Source organism: Dicentrarchus labrax, unplaced genomic scaffold, assembly GCF_905237075.1.
Source record: "Dicentrarchus labrax unplaced genomic scaffold, dlabrax2021, whole genome shotgun sequence".
Lineage (NCBI taxonomy): Eukaryota > Metazoa > Chordata > Actinopteri > Moronidae > Dicentrarchus > Dicentrarchus labrax.
Window position 1 is genome coordinate 22,362,165 of NW_026136718.1, and position 15,844 is coordinate 22,378,008.

General features: G+C 43.4%; 1 protein-coding gene across 10 annotated transcripts in view; it reads left to right on the plus strand.

Annotated features, from left to right (window-relative positions):
• Positions 1-15,844, plus strand: part of dab1a (DAB adaptor protein 1a) — a 185,488-nt gene that overhangs the window by 129,012 nt on the left and 40,632 nt on the right. For 9 of the 10 annotated variants that reach the window (XM_051376792.1, XM_051376790.1, XM_051376795.1 and 6 more), the window contains one exon: positions 10,643-10,916. In XM_051376792.1, coding sequence (XP_051232752.1) covers positions 10,847-10,916 — 70 coding nt within the window. In that variant the 5' untranslated portion in view covers positions 10,643-10,846. Of the gene's footprint in view, positions 1-7,213; positions 7,318-10,642; positions 10,917-15,844 lie in introns of those variants that run through there. The other variant, XM_051376791.1, reaches the window with a different exon arrangement.

A 15,844-nucleotide genomic window follows, 5' to 3' on the forward strand; every position in this document is an offset into this window, starting at 1 on the left:
TACACACAGATGCATTGAGCTTCTCTGTGTGTTTGGCAGTGGGCAGTGTTGTGTTCACTGTGTGTGCGTGTGTGTGTGTTTGTGTGTGTGTTTGTGTGTGTTGGAGAGAGAGGAGGAGGACTGGGAGAATCAGATTGCCTATTCCAGTCACACAGATAGTCTTTCACTCCTCAGCCTGTGACAGCACATTTCCTTCCCTCTTCATGCTGGTTGCCTCTTTTCTACCAGCTCCTTCTCCCTTTCCCCTCCTCCTCCTCCTCCTCCTCCTCCTCTCCCCTCTTTCTCTCAAATGCAAATTCACATTAGCTTTATTGGCGTGACAGGGATTTGTATATAAAATAACCTACAGTACAGTAATAACAGCAACATTCTTGTTGTCCTTTGTCTCTTTTAATCCCAGCTGCTTCTTTTTACTTTCCCCACAACAGTCTTCCTCTCCGGCTCCCTCTCCTCTTCCTCTATCCCTGTCCTCCTTTTTGTTTTCCACACATCTCTCCACTGCTCCCCCTGCCCTCTCTGTGCTGGTGTATGTATTGGTATCATTAGTAGCTCCACTATGATGGATGGCACTGAGAGGCTGGGCCCTGACGGGGTGGGACTCACCATCATTACCTGCACCACATACACATACATACCGATACACACACACACACACACACACACACACACACACACACACACACACACACACACACACTAAAGCACTGATGCTGTGTCTGTGTGTATGTGTGTGTGTACCTTCATAGACGCACCAAAGTGCATTTAATGTACTAAAGCATGTCTGAAACAAATGACATCATTCAGATGCCTGCTTACAGATGGAAAAATGATTATTGAATTTTAACATCCAGCCCTCTCTCTCTCTCTCTCTCTCTCTCTCTCTCTCTCTCTCTCTCTCTCTCTCTCTCTCTCTCTCTCTCTCTCTCTCTATATATATATATATATATATATATATATATCTGTCTCTGTCTCTCTCTCTCAAATACACACATTCAAACACATGCGCTCAGACACGCACTCAGCCCTTTTCTGAGTTTTGAGAGGTTTGTATTGACTCGGAGCCCCACAGGGAAGTGAATGCCAATAGCCCCTCTACTCTCTGTGAGAGTTCAGACAGACCAGCAGTCCAATAGACCATAGGGTGCTAAAAGGGTCTATTTCAAGAGCTGGCAGAAAGTTTCACCTCCAGGAACTTTCACAGACTCCACATGCAGTGTGAGAATTTTTGCACAGTGCCATGGTGTGTGTGTGTGTGTGTGTGTGTGTGTGTGTGTGTGTGTTTGGCTGGAAATGTTTGCGCAAAGTTCAAAGAGTTTGGAATTCACAAATGGGAATTATGCAAATCGTGTCCTAAGTCTTGACAATCCCATAGTGATTCACTCTGAGTCTGTTGATGACATCAGAGGGTGCAGTCTTTATCTGGGCTTGGTGTGTGTGTGTGTGTGTGTGTGTGTGTGTGTGTGTGTGTGTGTGTGTGTGTGTGTGTGTGTGTGTGTGTGTGTGTGTGTGTGTGTGTGTGTGTGTGTGTGTGTGCATGTTGGATTGGACAGCTGAGCATTACAACAAACAAATATAAAATCGAGTGTGAGAAAGAGTTAACTCTGCGTCTTACTGTGTCGCACATTGGCGCTGTGTGAAGTGGTATGGGGGCTGATCATGTTGTCAGAGTCCATAAGAAACAACAGGGCCTTATTAAACATGGACACTCAGTAAAGATTGATTTTGTTTGGCTGTCTGTGTTTTAACTGGCAAGGCAGGCGACTGTGACAGTGTGCGTGGGCGATTAGACACACGGGTAGGAGGCATTAACTGTGACTGACTGATGGCCACTAGTGGCAGGAGGCTGCACAGGGAGGGCTGGGGGAGAAGATGTACTTGTATTCCCTCAGGGATTCCTCCCAAGGGTTGAAGGGGGTAGATTGAACCTAGACATTCCCTCTGCGCTCAGAGGACGGAGGTGGAGAATCTGTTCCTCCCCCTGCAGTGCAAATGGACTGACAGACAGAGTTTGAAGCCGTCGATAAAGCTCACCCGTTGGCTTCTCCAGATGTGTGTCTCGGTACAAGTTGCTGGCAGCGAGATGCTCAGGCAGGGCTTGCCAGCGGCTTGCAAGTGAAGACGTTCAGGACTGATATTGTTGAAGGTTTAGCCTAAAGCATTCTGAGGTTCTCTTAGTCATTGCTTTCTCCATTCTTCTACCACCCAGTCCTTCTCATTCAGTAGATCTTGTCTTTTCTTTCCTACGTTAAAGCATGTGCAGAGACTGAACATCACTGTGCTATTTTTCTATTTTACTCTTTAAAGAACATTCCTGTGAGCTGTTCTAAACAGGCACCACATGCTTATAGGGACATACATTTACATTATATGTGTTTATGTTATTACTTTTATCAGTGTGCTGACTGGGGAGAAAATAATTTTGTTTTGTGGAGTTTGAGAGTGGGCAAAGGATGCACTAATCAAACATTTCCCTCCTGATACCTAATCTGATACCCCAACTAAGGATCTGCCGATACCCATTACAGATCTGACGCCAGTGATCTGTTTTCTCATTAAGGTAACATGAGGCTAGATTACTGTGGCACTAAAAGATGAGTCTACCATGACTGAATGAGTGTAATGGATAGAGGATGCATAGGATTTTTATAGTGGCATTGACAAAGAAACTATTCAGTGTGAATCATATCAAATCCTCTTCAAACGTCAGTGTGGGCAGGTTCCAGGCCGAATGAAAATGACATCAACGGGATGAATACGTCACTCGCTAGTGATTGGTTAGAGAAACAAAATAACACCCCCCCCCCACAAGAAATGGGCTAATATGAACAAGCTGAATGAATGAAGAGAACTAAAATGTCATTCAGTCTGATTGTCAGGCAGTGTTGTCCCTTGTGTGCTTTGGTTTTCTTTGGGTGCTCCAGTTTCCTCTAACAGTCCAAAGACATAAGAATGAGAAAACCGACTGCCTGTGAGTGTAAATGGTTGTCTAAAATGTACCCTGCCTTTCGCCCTGCGAGATCTCCAGCCCCCTGTAACACGGCACAGGATAAGTGGGTATAGATGGCTGATAGAATTTAATTTCAATGTCCCTATATGTTTGCAAACGTGTGTGTATATATTTATATATCTGAGGTGGCTCCTGAATTATGTAATGTTTACCCATGTACTGTATTCTGTTTTTAGTTAATTGTGTCAGTAGAAGGTAATGCAGACACACAGTGAAGCAACAGTCTGCCTTTCCTGTATCTTTATTTCCCTCATATCCATCTATCTGTCTCTGTGTGTCTGCCTTCAGAGGCACAGTTTGAAAAGCTACTTGGTACGTCTGTGTGTGTGCGTTTGTCTCTAGGTGTGTGTGTGTGCACGTGTATGTTTGTGCAACAGCATCGTGCGACACCATGATTAAGTGTTTTGAATAATTGATGATTGCATCCCTCATTAAGACTCAGTCTTCTGCTCCGGCAGGCTCCGGCTCTATTTTTATGCACCAGAATCCTCCTCTCCTCTCTTCCACTCCACAGATGTAGCGAATCCATCACTCACTTTAGGCTCTGCTGATGGGGGTCCAGAGGGGATGTGGGGGATCTAAATCATGTTGAGTGGACACTTTTAACTGGCCAGCACACTGGACTGTAGCTCAGTGATGATGGTGTTCTAGAGCAGAGAGCTGATTGCTGCTGGGGACACACTGGTTGCAACAGGACAAATTGTAAAAACTTGTCAGTGTGAGCATGGGTACTTTCTCGGCTAACACTTCAAAACCTACAGTCCTCTTCTTTATTGTGTCTGCTGTCATTCCCTGTACACAGATTATTCTTTCATTCACCCATCGCTGATGCATGAAATTAAATAAGCAAATATGCCATGAAAATCCATTAATTTTTTTTTATTTGTATCTAAAGGGTCAGGTGAAGGTTGGTCAGAGGGTCTGGTGTGTTTTTGTACTGTACTTGGTTGATCATGAAAATCCATTACCATATTGCTGACATTTGCCTGCTTCTGTTCACTGCAAGAAACCATAAATCACTGAATCACTATTAGAGAGGAGGGAACTCCAGCACCATTTCCACATGTTTCTGAGTGTTGGGAATGAGGAATCAGAGCATGAGTTGCAAAATTATTTGCACCTTAAATGCAATGCTGAAGTTCAGCAAATGTGTTTTACGTGTGTTAATAGAGAAGATAGGGAAGAATGATGCGGCTTGATGTAGTAGAATAGTAGAGTGTGGTTGAAGGAGGCAGTGAGGAAGGATCAGACAGAAAGGTGGAATCAGAGCGTGGGTTTGTTAATAAAGGCATATCCACAGTCTGTCAGCAAAGCCGCAGCTTCCACTCTGCCTTACACACATTGTTGAGTAGGTCCAATTTACATTTTAGCACATTAACAAGGCAGAGGAGACACACACACACACACACACACACACAGGGGAGGTGCAGGGAGAATGAGATTCGTTTTCATCTATTTCCCCTTAAAACATGAGAAAGGAGGAATTCCCCAAAGAGAGCGCAGTGCTTTGATATCTCCAGCCCCGTGTCTGTAAATAGGTTAGGTGAAGACGATGTGAGGGGTTTGAGTTTGTATGTGTGTGCGCAATGTTTTTGTGGTAATTTGCCTTCCTCACGTGCATGTGAGTCTATCATCTTGTGCAGCATCCTATTTCTGGCAGGAGATTGTGGGTGGGAAAGTGTGTGTATGTGTGTATGTTTACCTTTGCCTGTTGAGGCCTCTGCTGAATGTTCCTTCTAGTCATTCAGGCAGGCAGGGAGCCATGTGGAGTACCTAGAGCAGCTCCCTGTTTCCATGTTTCCCTCCTGCAGTGTGCTGTTTAGCTGGCTGGTGGCCTGGCTGACTGCCTGCTGAACTAGCTGCACTGCTGTACTTATAAGCCTCCAAGTCTGCTGCAATAGCTGGTGCTTTAACCGCCAGACAGCTGCAGTAACTTTTTTGAGGTGTTGTTTGTATGTGGTACAGATGGCACCACTAAAGTCACAATTTTTATTCAACCTCAAGAGGAATTGTCTGAAATCCAGCACTACTAATGTGCTGTGCGGGTGTAATGGCTATTTAGATCAGTGTCAAAAAGGCCTTCTGTGTCACACTTCAACTGTACTGTGGTTTGGTGAGCTGTGATCATCTAAATTTTGAGCGGCCTCACAACAGGTGATAACTGCACTGACCCAAGATGTTGTGCCAAACAGTAACAGTCTCTAGGTCTTGCTATGTTCAGCTTTAAGTACTATACTTCTTCCTTCAATGCAGTGTAATAAGTCTGATGGTTATTTTCTGGATTAATCAATTAGTTATTTTGTCTTTAAAATGAAAAATATGATAATAGTGAAAATGCCAATCACAGTATCCCAAATCTAAGAGAACTTCTAATCTTATAATTGCCTGTTTTGTCCATCAAACAGTCCATAACCCCAATAAAATACCATGTTTTCAGTTTACTATTACATAAAACCAAGAAAAGAAGACATTTGCAAAGCTGGAACTATGTAAGGTTTATACTATTTGCTAGAAGAATGACTCGATGCCCTCCAGTGAAAAATGTGTTTTTCTTATGTTCATGTTCCCTATAATGTCAGACCTCCAATTTACTGACTTGTAGCTGTGCAGAGTTTGTCACTGGAGAGGCGTTTTCACATTCCTCTACTGAAGGGGGGAGATGTCTGTACTCTTCCTTAAAATCTGAGATTCACCCCAGAGCAAGCTAGATTTGGTACATAACAAATTCGAAAGCCAATCGCTGTCTAGCAAATGCCACGACAAAGAAACCAGAAACCCCCAGCGCAGAGCGGACTTACAGAGAGCAAGAGTTAGTATAGTGAGCATAGTGAAAGTTCCGACTGCAAACATGGTAGAGTGTGCCTCAGACCCTGGAGCTTCCTTCAACTGTCTACTTACTACATTAAAATGTGACAAAGTGAACACACTGTAACATTGTAGCTGATGTTATTGTATGTTTCACAACCGCTAATGTGTACAACAGACACCTCATCTGAGTCTGTGTCTGTGTCTGATTGAGTCTCAGACATGCAGGCTATGGCTAAATCTGTCCAATATGTCCTCTAAGAAATATTTAACGCTTTCTCTAACGTTTCTTTTTATGTAGGAAAACCATTTCAAGTATTAATCACAGTATTATGAGTAAAGAGTATTTCTACATACTTTAAAACATGTCTAAAATGGAATGATTAATAGTTTATCACAAAACATGTTAAATCTTGTGCTAAACGTTAATCATTCATGATCAATTGATGATTTATTAATCAATCACTGTTAAGAAGTGCCAGTATGTCTTCATATAACCGTTTCATTGTCACTACTTCTTCTTTTACCAATATGATATGATTACCTGCCAAACTAATCCACCAGTTTCTTATCAACAAGGAGTTACAGTGAACAGACTGCTTAGGGGTCAGAGATGAGCCATATTGTCAAACAAGGACCAATAAGTCTTAAGTCTGTTGCCAGGAGATTTTTATTTCTCTCTCTACATAGGCACTATAGCCCTTTACTGCAAACCAAGAATGGGTTGTGATTTGTTCTAAGTGCCTCGCATGTTTATTCTCATTATATTGTCCTCAAGACAATGTGTTACTGGAGCAGAATCATTGTGGTGAATCTTTTGAATTTTGTTTTTCTATTTGTTGAAGAAAGGCAGGCCGAGAAGGAGCAGCAGCTTGACAGAGTGATAGAATTTTTTAAATTTTATTTAATTTAGGATTCATAGCCCATACCAATTATTTAAATAAAGTTTTCATCACAGTAAAGCATCACTTTATATGCTATGGGCTTTTAATGATTAATCTGTAATTGATCATTAACATTGCTGTGGTTCGATTATGGAAATGACATGGATTGCTTTTCCTCCCTAGTTAGCACCTGTATCATAAACCATCCTGGGCAGTCTGTTTTGCAGTTCCCCTGCATTTAATCATCACCATCTATCAATCATATTTTGTTCTATGCTACTCTCTTAATAAATGTGAGATTAAGATAAATGACACTGCACTTCATTTATTGTTGGCTGTGTATGTGACAAAGTGAAGTGATATGCAGCGGTTATCTGGGTGTGACACTGAACTGTGAACCCACAGCTCATATTCTCAGGTCATTTTTTCATAGGCACAGTCTATCAACTCATTCACCCATTGGTGCGTCTTGTCCTCTAACCTCCACTAGTTGAGCTTTCACCCTTTCTTCTGCTCTTATCCGTTACGCTCACTTTCACTCTTCGCCACTCTTCGCTTCTTCCTCAGTTGGTCAGACTACCAAAGTTCAGTGGTATTTTACCTACTACAGATTATAAACTGGTACGTCTCTATATTTTATATCCTTACTTTTTGCTGTTGAGCTAAATCTTTGTTTTGTTTTTTTTTTCAGATAGAATGGTCTTCGATTGACATTTCTCTCTTTGGTTTGCTAGCGAACTTTGTCGACATTTCATGCTATGATAAGCCATCCGGGCACCTAAAACTAGGAGCGTTTGATTGTGTCTGATTGTTAATAGAGTTAATAGAAAGATTGTTTGTTTGCCATTAAGACATCTGAACCATGGCAGAATTTAACACGGGATAACCTTTGGTACATGCAGGCATGGTTATTCATCAACGTGTACAGCTCAGAGGAGAAATGTTGTACTGATAAGGCCTCTGCAGGATACAAAGGTGGCGTTGGTGAAAGGGGAAGGGGGGAGGAGGAGGAGGCAGAAGATGGACAGAGCTCAGGTAGTGAGAAATGTACTGTAGAGGTGGTCTCTATGATTATTCATTATTGAGATGGCAGAAGAGCTGAATGAGTGGAGTCACTAATCTAACTCTGAGCCTGATGGACAGAACACAATTACCCTGAGAGTGGGAGGTGGGAGAGAGAAAGGGGGTAGAGAGGCAGCAACCTCCTCCCTTTTCTCCCTTTTCTCTCTTTCTTTCTTTTTTCTTTCCTGTCGCCTGGCAGACTTTACTGTAGCTGCAGATGATTTCTGGGCATTAAGCTCCTTTTGGCAGCATCCTGTTTATCAAGTCACACACACATACAGTGGAGTGCGCACACACACACACACACACGCACATACACACACACACACAGGCAGATCCTCACATCACCCACTCACGCCTGTTGGCAGTGCCCCATTTACGGACGTTCAATTTACTGCTCGTTCCTCTCTCCTCCTTTCCTCCAGTCCGTGTCTCCTCCTCTGGTGTGGCTTCAGATTGCTGTCTAAATCCAGACACACTAAGCTACGTTCACATCCCTGCTCAGCTGCTACTTTTAGCTTGCGCGCTGATTCCAGGTCAAACCGCCACTACAGTGTTCACGATGGCTTTTGATGGTGCTGCTCCTTCCTTCATGTTGTCTGTGTGTGTGTGTGTGTGTGTGTGCGAGGCAGGGAATTTGTACAGCTGAAGCTAGACATGGACTGCTTTAAATTAGCCTGTTCTCCCCGCCAGGGACCATAGCTTAGATGTAGAACTCTTCCGCGACTCTCTGGAGAAACAACCATATGTCTGGAGCCTTGGAGAAGTCTGGAGAGCGCAGTGCTGAAGTAGATTTTTCATTTTCAGCCTCAGAATCTTGTATCTTGTATCTTGCTCATTTTGACTAGTGGGCTTGTGGTTGTTGTGCTTGTAGTGCTTGGATGAGTTGGACTTCTTCAACTAAGTGAGTTGTGCTCTCATAGGAGCGATTTAGAAACTCATTTCATAATCTTTTCTTTTTTCTTTTGGATTATACGTTCAATGTGAAACCCACATAAACATGTCTTTGAATCTTGGTTTTGGTAGTTGTAGAATATAAGCTGTTATTTTCTGGGTTAAAGGCAATGGGGGGAGGTTTCTAGACTGCTTCTGTTCTGGTCCAAGTCGAGGATTAACAGACTGCCTTTCTTAAACACAAGCTCCAGATGCTGCCTGAAAGACTTCACAGCTAGCAGTAGAAGAACGAATTCAGAGAACAAAAAGGAAAGAGAAGAGAGGGACAGAGGGGGACATGTTCAGGGTTAGAGCTGAAGCCACTCAAACTCCATCCTTTCTCTTCTGATTTTACTTCCTTGGGCTTTTTTCTCTCCCCTTTTACCCCTTGCTCATTATCTTACTCACCCACTCTATGTTCCCTCACCCCTCACTTTCTTTCCAGTCTGTTCATTTCTCTTCCCTCTAACCCCTCTCTTCATACTCACTCTCTCTCCATCCATTTGGTGGAACAGTGCTGCTGATAATGCCTGTAATTGGAGTGACTCACACTTTTCCAGTGTGTTTGGACCAGATAAAGAATATTGTCAGCATTTTGCCGACATGGCCTCTGCTGGCAGAATTAAATGGACTCTGTTCTGTTCTGTCTGCTGCAAATTAAAAGCCTCTCAATTCATCTGTTCTCGCCTGAGGCTCACAGGGGCCTCCTATTCACACAGAAACACCGTGGAGAGGGGGAGGAAAAGAATAAGAGAGATTTCCCTCTTCTCCAAGAAGCACCAGTCTTTTCGTTTTGTTCAAGTCCGCACTCAGCCAGTGTTAGATGGAGACTGTGAGGGAAAGAGAGGTCAAGACTGATAGTCTACGGAGAGGTGAAGAGCAGCTCAGAAGGTAGTCAGATTCATTATTCGGCTTGTCAACTTGCAGCTGTCTCCTGCTGTCTTTGTACTTCAGCGTCTCTGCGTAAGAAAGGAGTTTGTCTGCATTTGTGTGTGCATGTAAATCTGTGTGTGTTTTCATGCATTCACGTGACGGGGTTGGAGTGCGGATCTGAGTGTTTTTGGCTGCTAGGTTGTAGTAGTCGCTGCCAGTCAGCACTTCAGAATAAAGTAGTGGCAGATGGGCGAAGAAGGGACAGAATGCTGGGGCCAGAGAGGCCCATCAGGCACTGGACAGGGCCCAGGAAGGGCAACAAGTAGTAGAGTTAAAGGAAAACTACAGACTCATAGAACCTGACTTATTAATTTTGGTCATATTTGCTATTGGTAATAATAACATTTAGCCATTAAGTGAATTGCCAAGATCTGGGAACAGAGCACCATGTGACAAAAAGGATGTGGAACAGATGATCAGACAGGTTTCAAACCTCTGGGTTACTTATTTATTGATATAATAAAATTATTACCCAGTAACCCTTGTAAGCATCCATATAAGTTTATAGCCAGACTGGTTCAACTTTGGTCTACAGTACTTACTGTTGTGTGCACACAGTTTTCCTGTCTGATGAGGAATTATAGCCTACATTTCTGATGCACATATTTTACTTCCAAATGAAGTGGTTTAGATAGTCTGGCTAAACTGTTTGCTTGCTTATAACCTGATGGATTGTGTTTCTTTCTCACCATGGTTGTAGTGAGTTCAAGTTCACAGCAACTTACTTAGAATTTTAATTTAATGGAAATTATTAGTGCTTTTAAACCAACATGATTGAAGAAGGAAGTGGTTTGAAGAGGTGGGATTGTTCTTGTGTCCTTGCAGACACACATTATTGACAGGAAGCAGGAAGTGTAGAGCAGGTCTCCCCCGTTACCATTGGCAACATGTGCTCAAGGCCCCCGATCAGAAACAAGCTCATTCTCATGCCTGCTGAGAACTCTTGCAAGGTTTTGCCTGCCAAGAGTAAACACAACCTAAGTGAAGCAAACCTCTTTCTTCCTCTCTTTCTCCCCAGCTCTCTGTGGGTGTGTGTGGGATGTTGTGTCAGGGCTAAAGCCCATCCCTCTCCCATGAGCCTGTGTGCCCACACACACACCTGGCGCCTCCACGCACACACCCGGCGCCCACGCACGCACAGCCGGCACTGACGCTGTGTACTGGACCCTCGGAGCCCAGCGGAGCCAAGCGGAGCGGAGTCTAGCCCAGTTGGAGCCTGAGGATGTCAACAGAGACAGAGCTACAGCCAGCGGTCAGGCCCAGCAGCGTCAGACGGGACTCCAAGAGGAAAGGTAAGTACAGTCTCACACCTGTTGTACAGAAACTGTGTTAAGGAAGTTATTTATCACTCTTCTAAGTTGTTTCCTTATTACTCTAAAAGAAAAGAAATCTCTTTACTACTTACTTTTAGATTAGACTGAATCCTTACCTGTTATTTGTACTTTGGTTAGAATTTGTCTGAAAAAAAAAACTGATTCTTACCCTAGATACAACCTCTTGCACCATGTTTGAGCCAGCTGTTGGAAAAACGTTCCTAGTCTGTGTACCAGTGGTGTAGAAATTCTTATCTGTAATAAGACAAGTTTCACATAGGTGTGCCCGTGCTTCATCATATTGCTTTGTCAGGTTTCCTGATATTATTCTGGCCTGGACACATTTTTAATTTTTTTTACTTTAAAGACAAATTACAGCGTTATTCTCATCTTTACATTGCAAAACATTGAAAATAGAGAATGTTCCGACATATCCAGGCATCCAGCCTCCTCTGCCATGTTGTACTTGCTCTTGACAAAAGCAGAAAATGTGTCACACTGCTACATTACTGTGAACAGTGTATAACAAAAACTAATTACCTTCTAAGGCTGTACCCTTAGTACTGGTAAAAAAACTGTTGTTAGACACAAACACACATTTGTCAGCTACTTTTTTCTCTTTATTAATTGTGTCTTGATGATGGATTTGGGTCAGACAACAGAATGCAGGGCTGCTGTTGTTCATAGCTAATTAACAGGTATGGGGGTATTACGGCACAGTAGCTTGCCACCAAACAGGTGCGGGGATGTTGTGGTTGTGAGAAGCAAACAGATCCAGGTGTGAAAAGCTCCAGAGGCAGGTAGCTAGCAGGTGTATGAGAGCAGGCCTGGGTGGTCTCAGAGCAGAGGTGATGCCAGGGGCCAGGCTGGCAGCCATCACCCAGCTGCTCGGTGCCACCTGCCCAACTGCGAGAGCGACGCCTAGCATTCTCTGAATAAGCATCTGATTGATGTAGCGAAAACTCTGAACACCGTTGGGAACAACACTTATTGGATGCACACAACCACACAGAAACACACACACGTGTACACACACACACACACACACACACACACACACACACACACACACACACACACTATCACCTGCAGCAGATGCCTCATTGCACACGGTGCGTTTCAGCCCCTGCAAACAAGCATCAGTTCCCCCATACGCAGTGTGTGAGGGAAGGCTGAATGCCTCTCATGTCCTATTTAGAAACAGTATTGTTCTGCTGCAATGGAGATCATGTTCATCATTCAGACTGCTCTCCATATGTGGGGAGATGCAGACACACACACACACACACACACACACACACACACACACTGGGACTGGGATTGAAGCCCAGAAGAGCATATGAGAGGAAAGATGAATGGTTTGCCTTCAGCATTCAGACTTGAGGGTTTTTAGCTTCTCTTCTCTGCCTTCTTCCCCTGTACGTGTGTGTGTGTGTGTGTGTGTGTGTGTGTGTCTCTCTCTCTCTCACACAAATGCGCACAGACACACACTCACACACTCACACACTACATTTCACCTTGTCTTGTATCTTGTATCTGCACCTCTTTTTTTAATGTTGTGTAGAATTTGAGCTGGGCTCACATAGAGTACTTATCTATCTCTGTTCTGATCTGGGTCATTCTTCCTGACAGACACAGATACACACACACACACACACACACACACACACACACACACTCAGCAGGGTGATGAAAGCAAAATGCAATCATATACCACACACAAGCAACGAGCATGCTCTGGGAATAGGAAACTTTGCTAATGTTCCTTTTAGCGTGCTCATGTCTATGACCTGAAACATACAGTACCTACACATGTTTCTGTTTTGGTCCAGCCCACTTGCCCACTGTCTCACTCACTCTCTTTTGAGTAGCTGGATTTCAGCGAAAATAGATCCACTGAATAGCCGATCATCATTAGGGTGAGAATCCCTGCCGGGATAGTCTTTCACTCTTGTAATATCCCTTCTCATCCTCCTCCTCCGCCCACTGCTCTGACTCCTAAATGACCTTGCCCTGAACGAGTGAGATGCAGCAAAGAGACTGATCACGAAGAGAGAGAGAGAGAGTGAGGGAGACTAATGAGTCAATGTGAAGGAGAGCTGTTTAATCTCAGGCCTTTGTTTCACAGTTCTGTGGTGAAGAATGTAATGAAAAGGACTATGGGACTGCTGCGTGTCACACATTAATCACAGGGTGTGTGTCTGGGTCTGTGTGTCAGTGTGTATCTGTGAGTCTATGAGTGCATGTAGGGGTTTTTTTTGTACATACAATTACGTTTCATCGGTGAGCTCAGGGGTCATTCTTCTAAGAGAAGTTTTTTTCTCTACCAGAAGGTTTTTATTGAATTACCATGACCAAACAGAGATAACCTCTGACCTTTAGCATTTACATGACCTGAGGTGAATAACTGCGGCTCTCTGCTTCCCCTGACAGTGAATCAGTCTGTCTTGTTGGTCGGGCTCGATTCTTGAAGTATAGTGGTTAATCCTCACTAAAACCATAAAGATTACATCTCTATACCTCTCTATCCCTCTCTGATTTTCTCTCGCCCCCGCCTCCTTCCTCTCCCACCTCGTCTACTTGTGTCCCTGCAAAACATGGAACATTGGAACAATGGCAGAAGGCAGAAAATAGAAACACCTCTCAATATAATGCAGTCCATAATGCAGGGTGGATGTTGTGCAGCGCTGTTTGTGACCGTCTTATGCAAAGGGATATGACTCCAAGTTTTTTAAAAGGAAACACATTTAGATATTCTTCATTATCAATAAAACATGGAGCTGACAGTCTGCCAGCGCAAAACCTTTTATGTGAATGTCAAATTAGAACAGCAAGCAAATTTGACATTTTTGAAGAGCCCAACAGCTGCAGACAGTTTGTCTCCGCTTAAAACTTTTACATCTCAGCGCCCACCTTGCTAATGAAGTACGATGAACCGTGGACGCCTTTCTCTGGAGAATCTTTGAACCACATTTCACACTTTCACCGTGCAAGCAAATCATTCTGGCATCACAGCGTAGGATTTCAACAACACTGCATTTTGTCAAATGTAGTGTAATTAATATAATGACAGATAACACTTAAGCCGTTACAGCATACTTAATGAACGTATGCTCCGCTTTGTAAGGATCTCTGAGTAAAACAGGGTACAAAGGTTGGTCTCAGGCTGAGAGACAGTGGAGTTTTATTTTACAGTACTCTAATTTAGTTTAGTTGCATAACGCAGAAAAAGCAAATTGTCTGCGGTGTTTATTCACAGTTGATGCAGCGTGAAGTTCAGTTTCTACAGCGGTTCCATTCTGGTAAAACTAAACAAAAAGCGTGAAATAAAGATCAGCTCAAAATTGTGGAATCCCACTATATAAACTGCTGATTTTGGCATATCTCTGCAAAGCTGGCATCAAGCCTGTATTGTTGCTACAATATGTACGGACATTATCAGGGTTGTGAATGAATATGTTGGTAAACTGTGACTATGACTGGTAAGCTTGTCTACCCAAATAGCCACTTTGGCAGGTAACCAGCACTCATTTGGATATTATTTATTTCTAAAATCCTATTTTTAAACATAATAAAGTTTGTATTTTGGGGATTTTTTCGCCCACTCTGACCAACAGATGATAAAGTTTGTTTTCTTTTTCTGTTTGCAGTATTGTATTCATAACATCATTAAATGTTCAAATAAAACATTCACTGATGCTTTTCTGTCTTTCATGATGTGACACAGAATATGATTACAAGTTATAATAACTTCCGCTGCTGTCAACACACGCAGTCAACTGTCATCACAACTCTAAAAAATCACGACTCTCCCACAATGGGATTTGGCTGAGGATGTGTGGGAGGGTGTTTCTACAGTGTAGCTGGCAGCCATCAGCATGAAAAGAGTGGTTAAGGGTTATAGCTGTGCAGCTGTTAGCCTTTGTGTGTGTGTGTGTGTGTGTGTGTGTGTGTGTGTGTGTGTGTGTGTGTGTGTGTGTGTGTGTGTGTGTGCGAGAGAGTGTGTGTTTGCTTGTCTCTGGTGTGCGATTAGCAAACACATTATCTTCTTCGTGTGGATATTATGCACACATCCAGTCTATCTGGCACAATCACTGCAACCATTTACTCAGATATCTTTCCCTGGGGAATCTTAGAGCACAAACAGCGGTATTTTGAGTGTGTGTGCATTGAACGTGTTTGTGTGTGTGCCTTCTATGAGAGGTAATCAGATCTGTTAACTCCAATCAGACAGAGATTGAATTGAATTGGCCGTCTGCTGTTGTGGTTGTCGGTAGAGGCCAATAGTGGATACGGGGGGACAGAAGACAAAAAATGACACTCACTAGCAGATAGAGGCACACACATTCCAAACGTGGCTTTTCCATCACTGAAACTATATTTAGAGATAACTGCCTCCTCTCTGTCCCCTCTTGCTATCTGCTGCCCTTCTCTCCCATCAGTTTATTTCAGGAAAATTAGCGAGCTATCCATCCTGCTGTCTACTCGTTTCACCAGTCTGTGCTCTCATCGTACCCATCTATTTATCCATCCGCTGACTTTTTTCAGCACTATAATAACTTATAGGGGGGCAGGTAAGGGTGGTGAGATGTGATCAATGCTATTCCAGGGCAGGCATCTCATTCCACAAACCCCCATCTTCTTTCTGTGCAGCAGTGCCAATGACACACTCTTCTGCCCCTATTCTTGAGAGTTAAAAAAGCTTCACCCAAGCTTTCAAATGTGACCAAACAGAATAAGCATTCAAAACGTCTGGCTCTGAGAGAATAGTATATATTAGTGAAAGGCTTTTATTTGCTTTCCTGAGTCTTGGACTGTGTGTGTGTGTGTGTGTGTGTGTGTGGCGTGGGGTGGGGTGGGCTGGGGGGCTGCAGTAGCTTGTGAACTCTGTGATCCTCTCAGTGTGT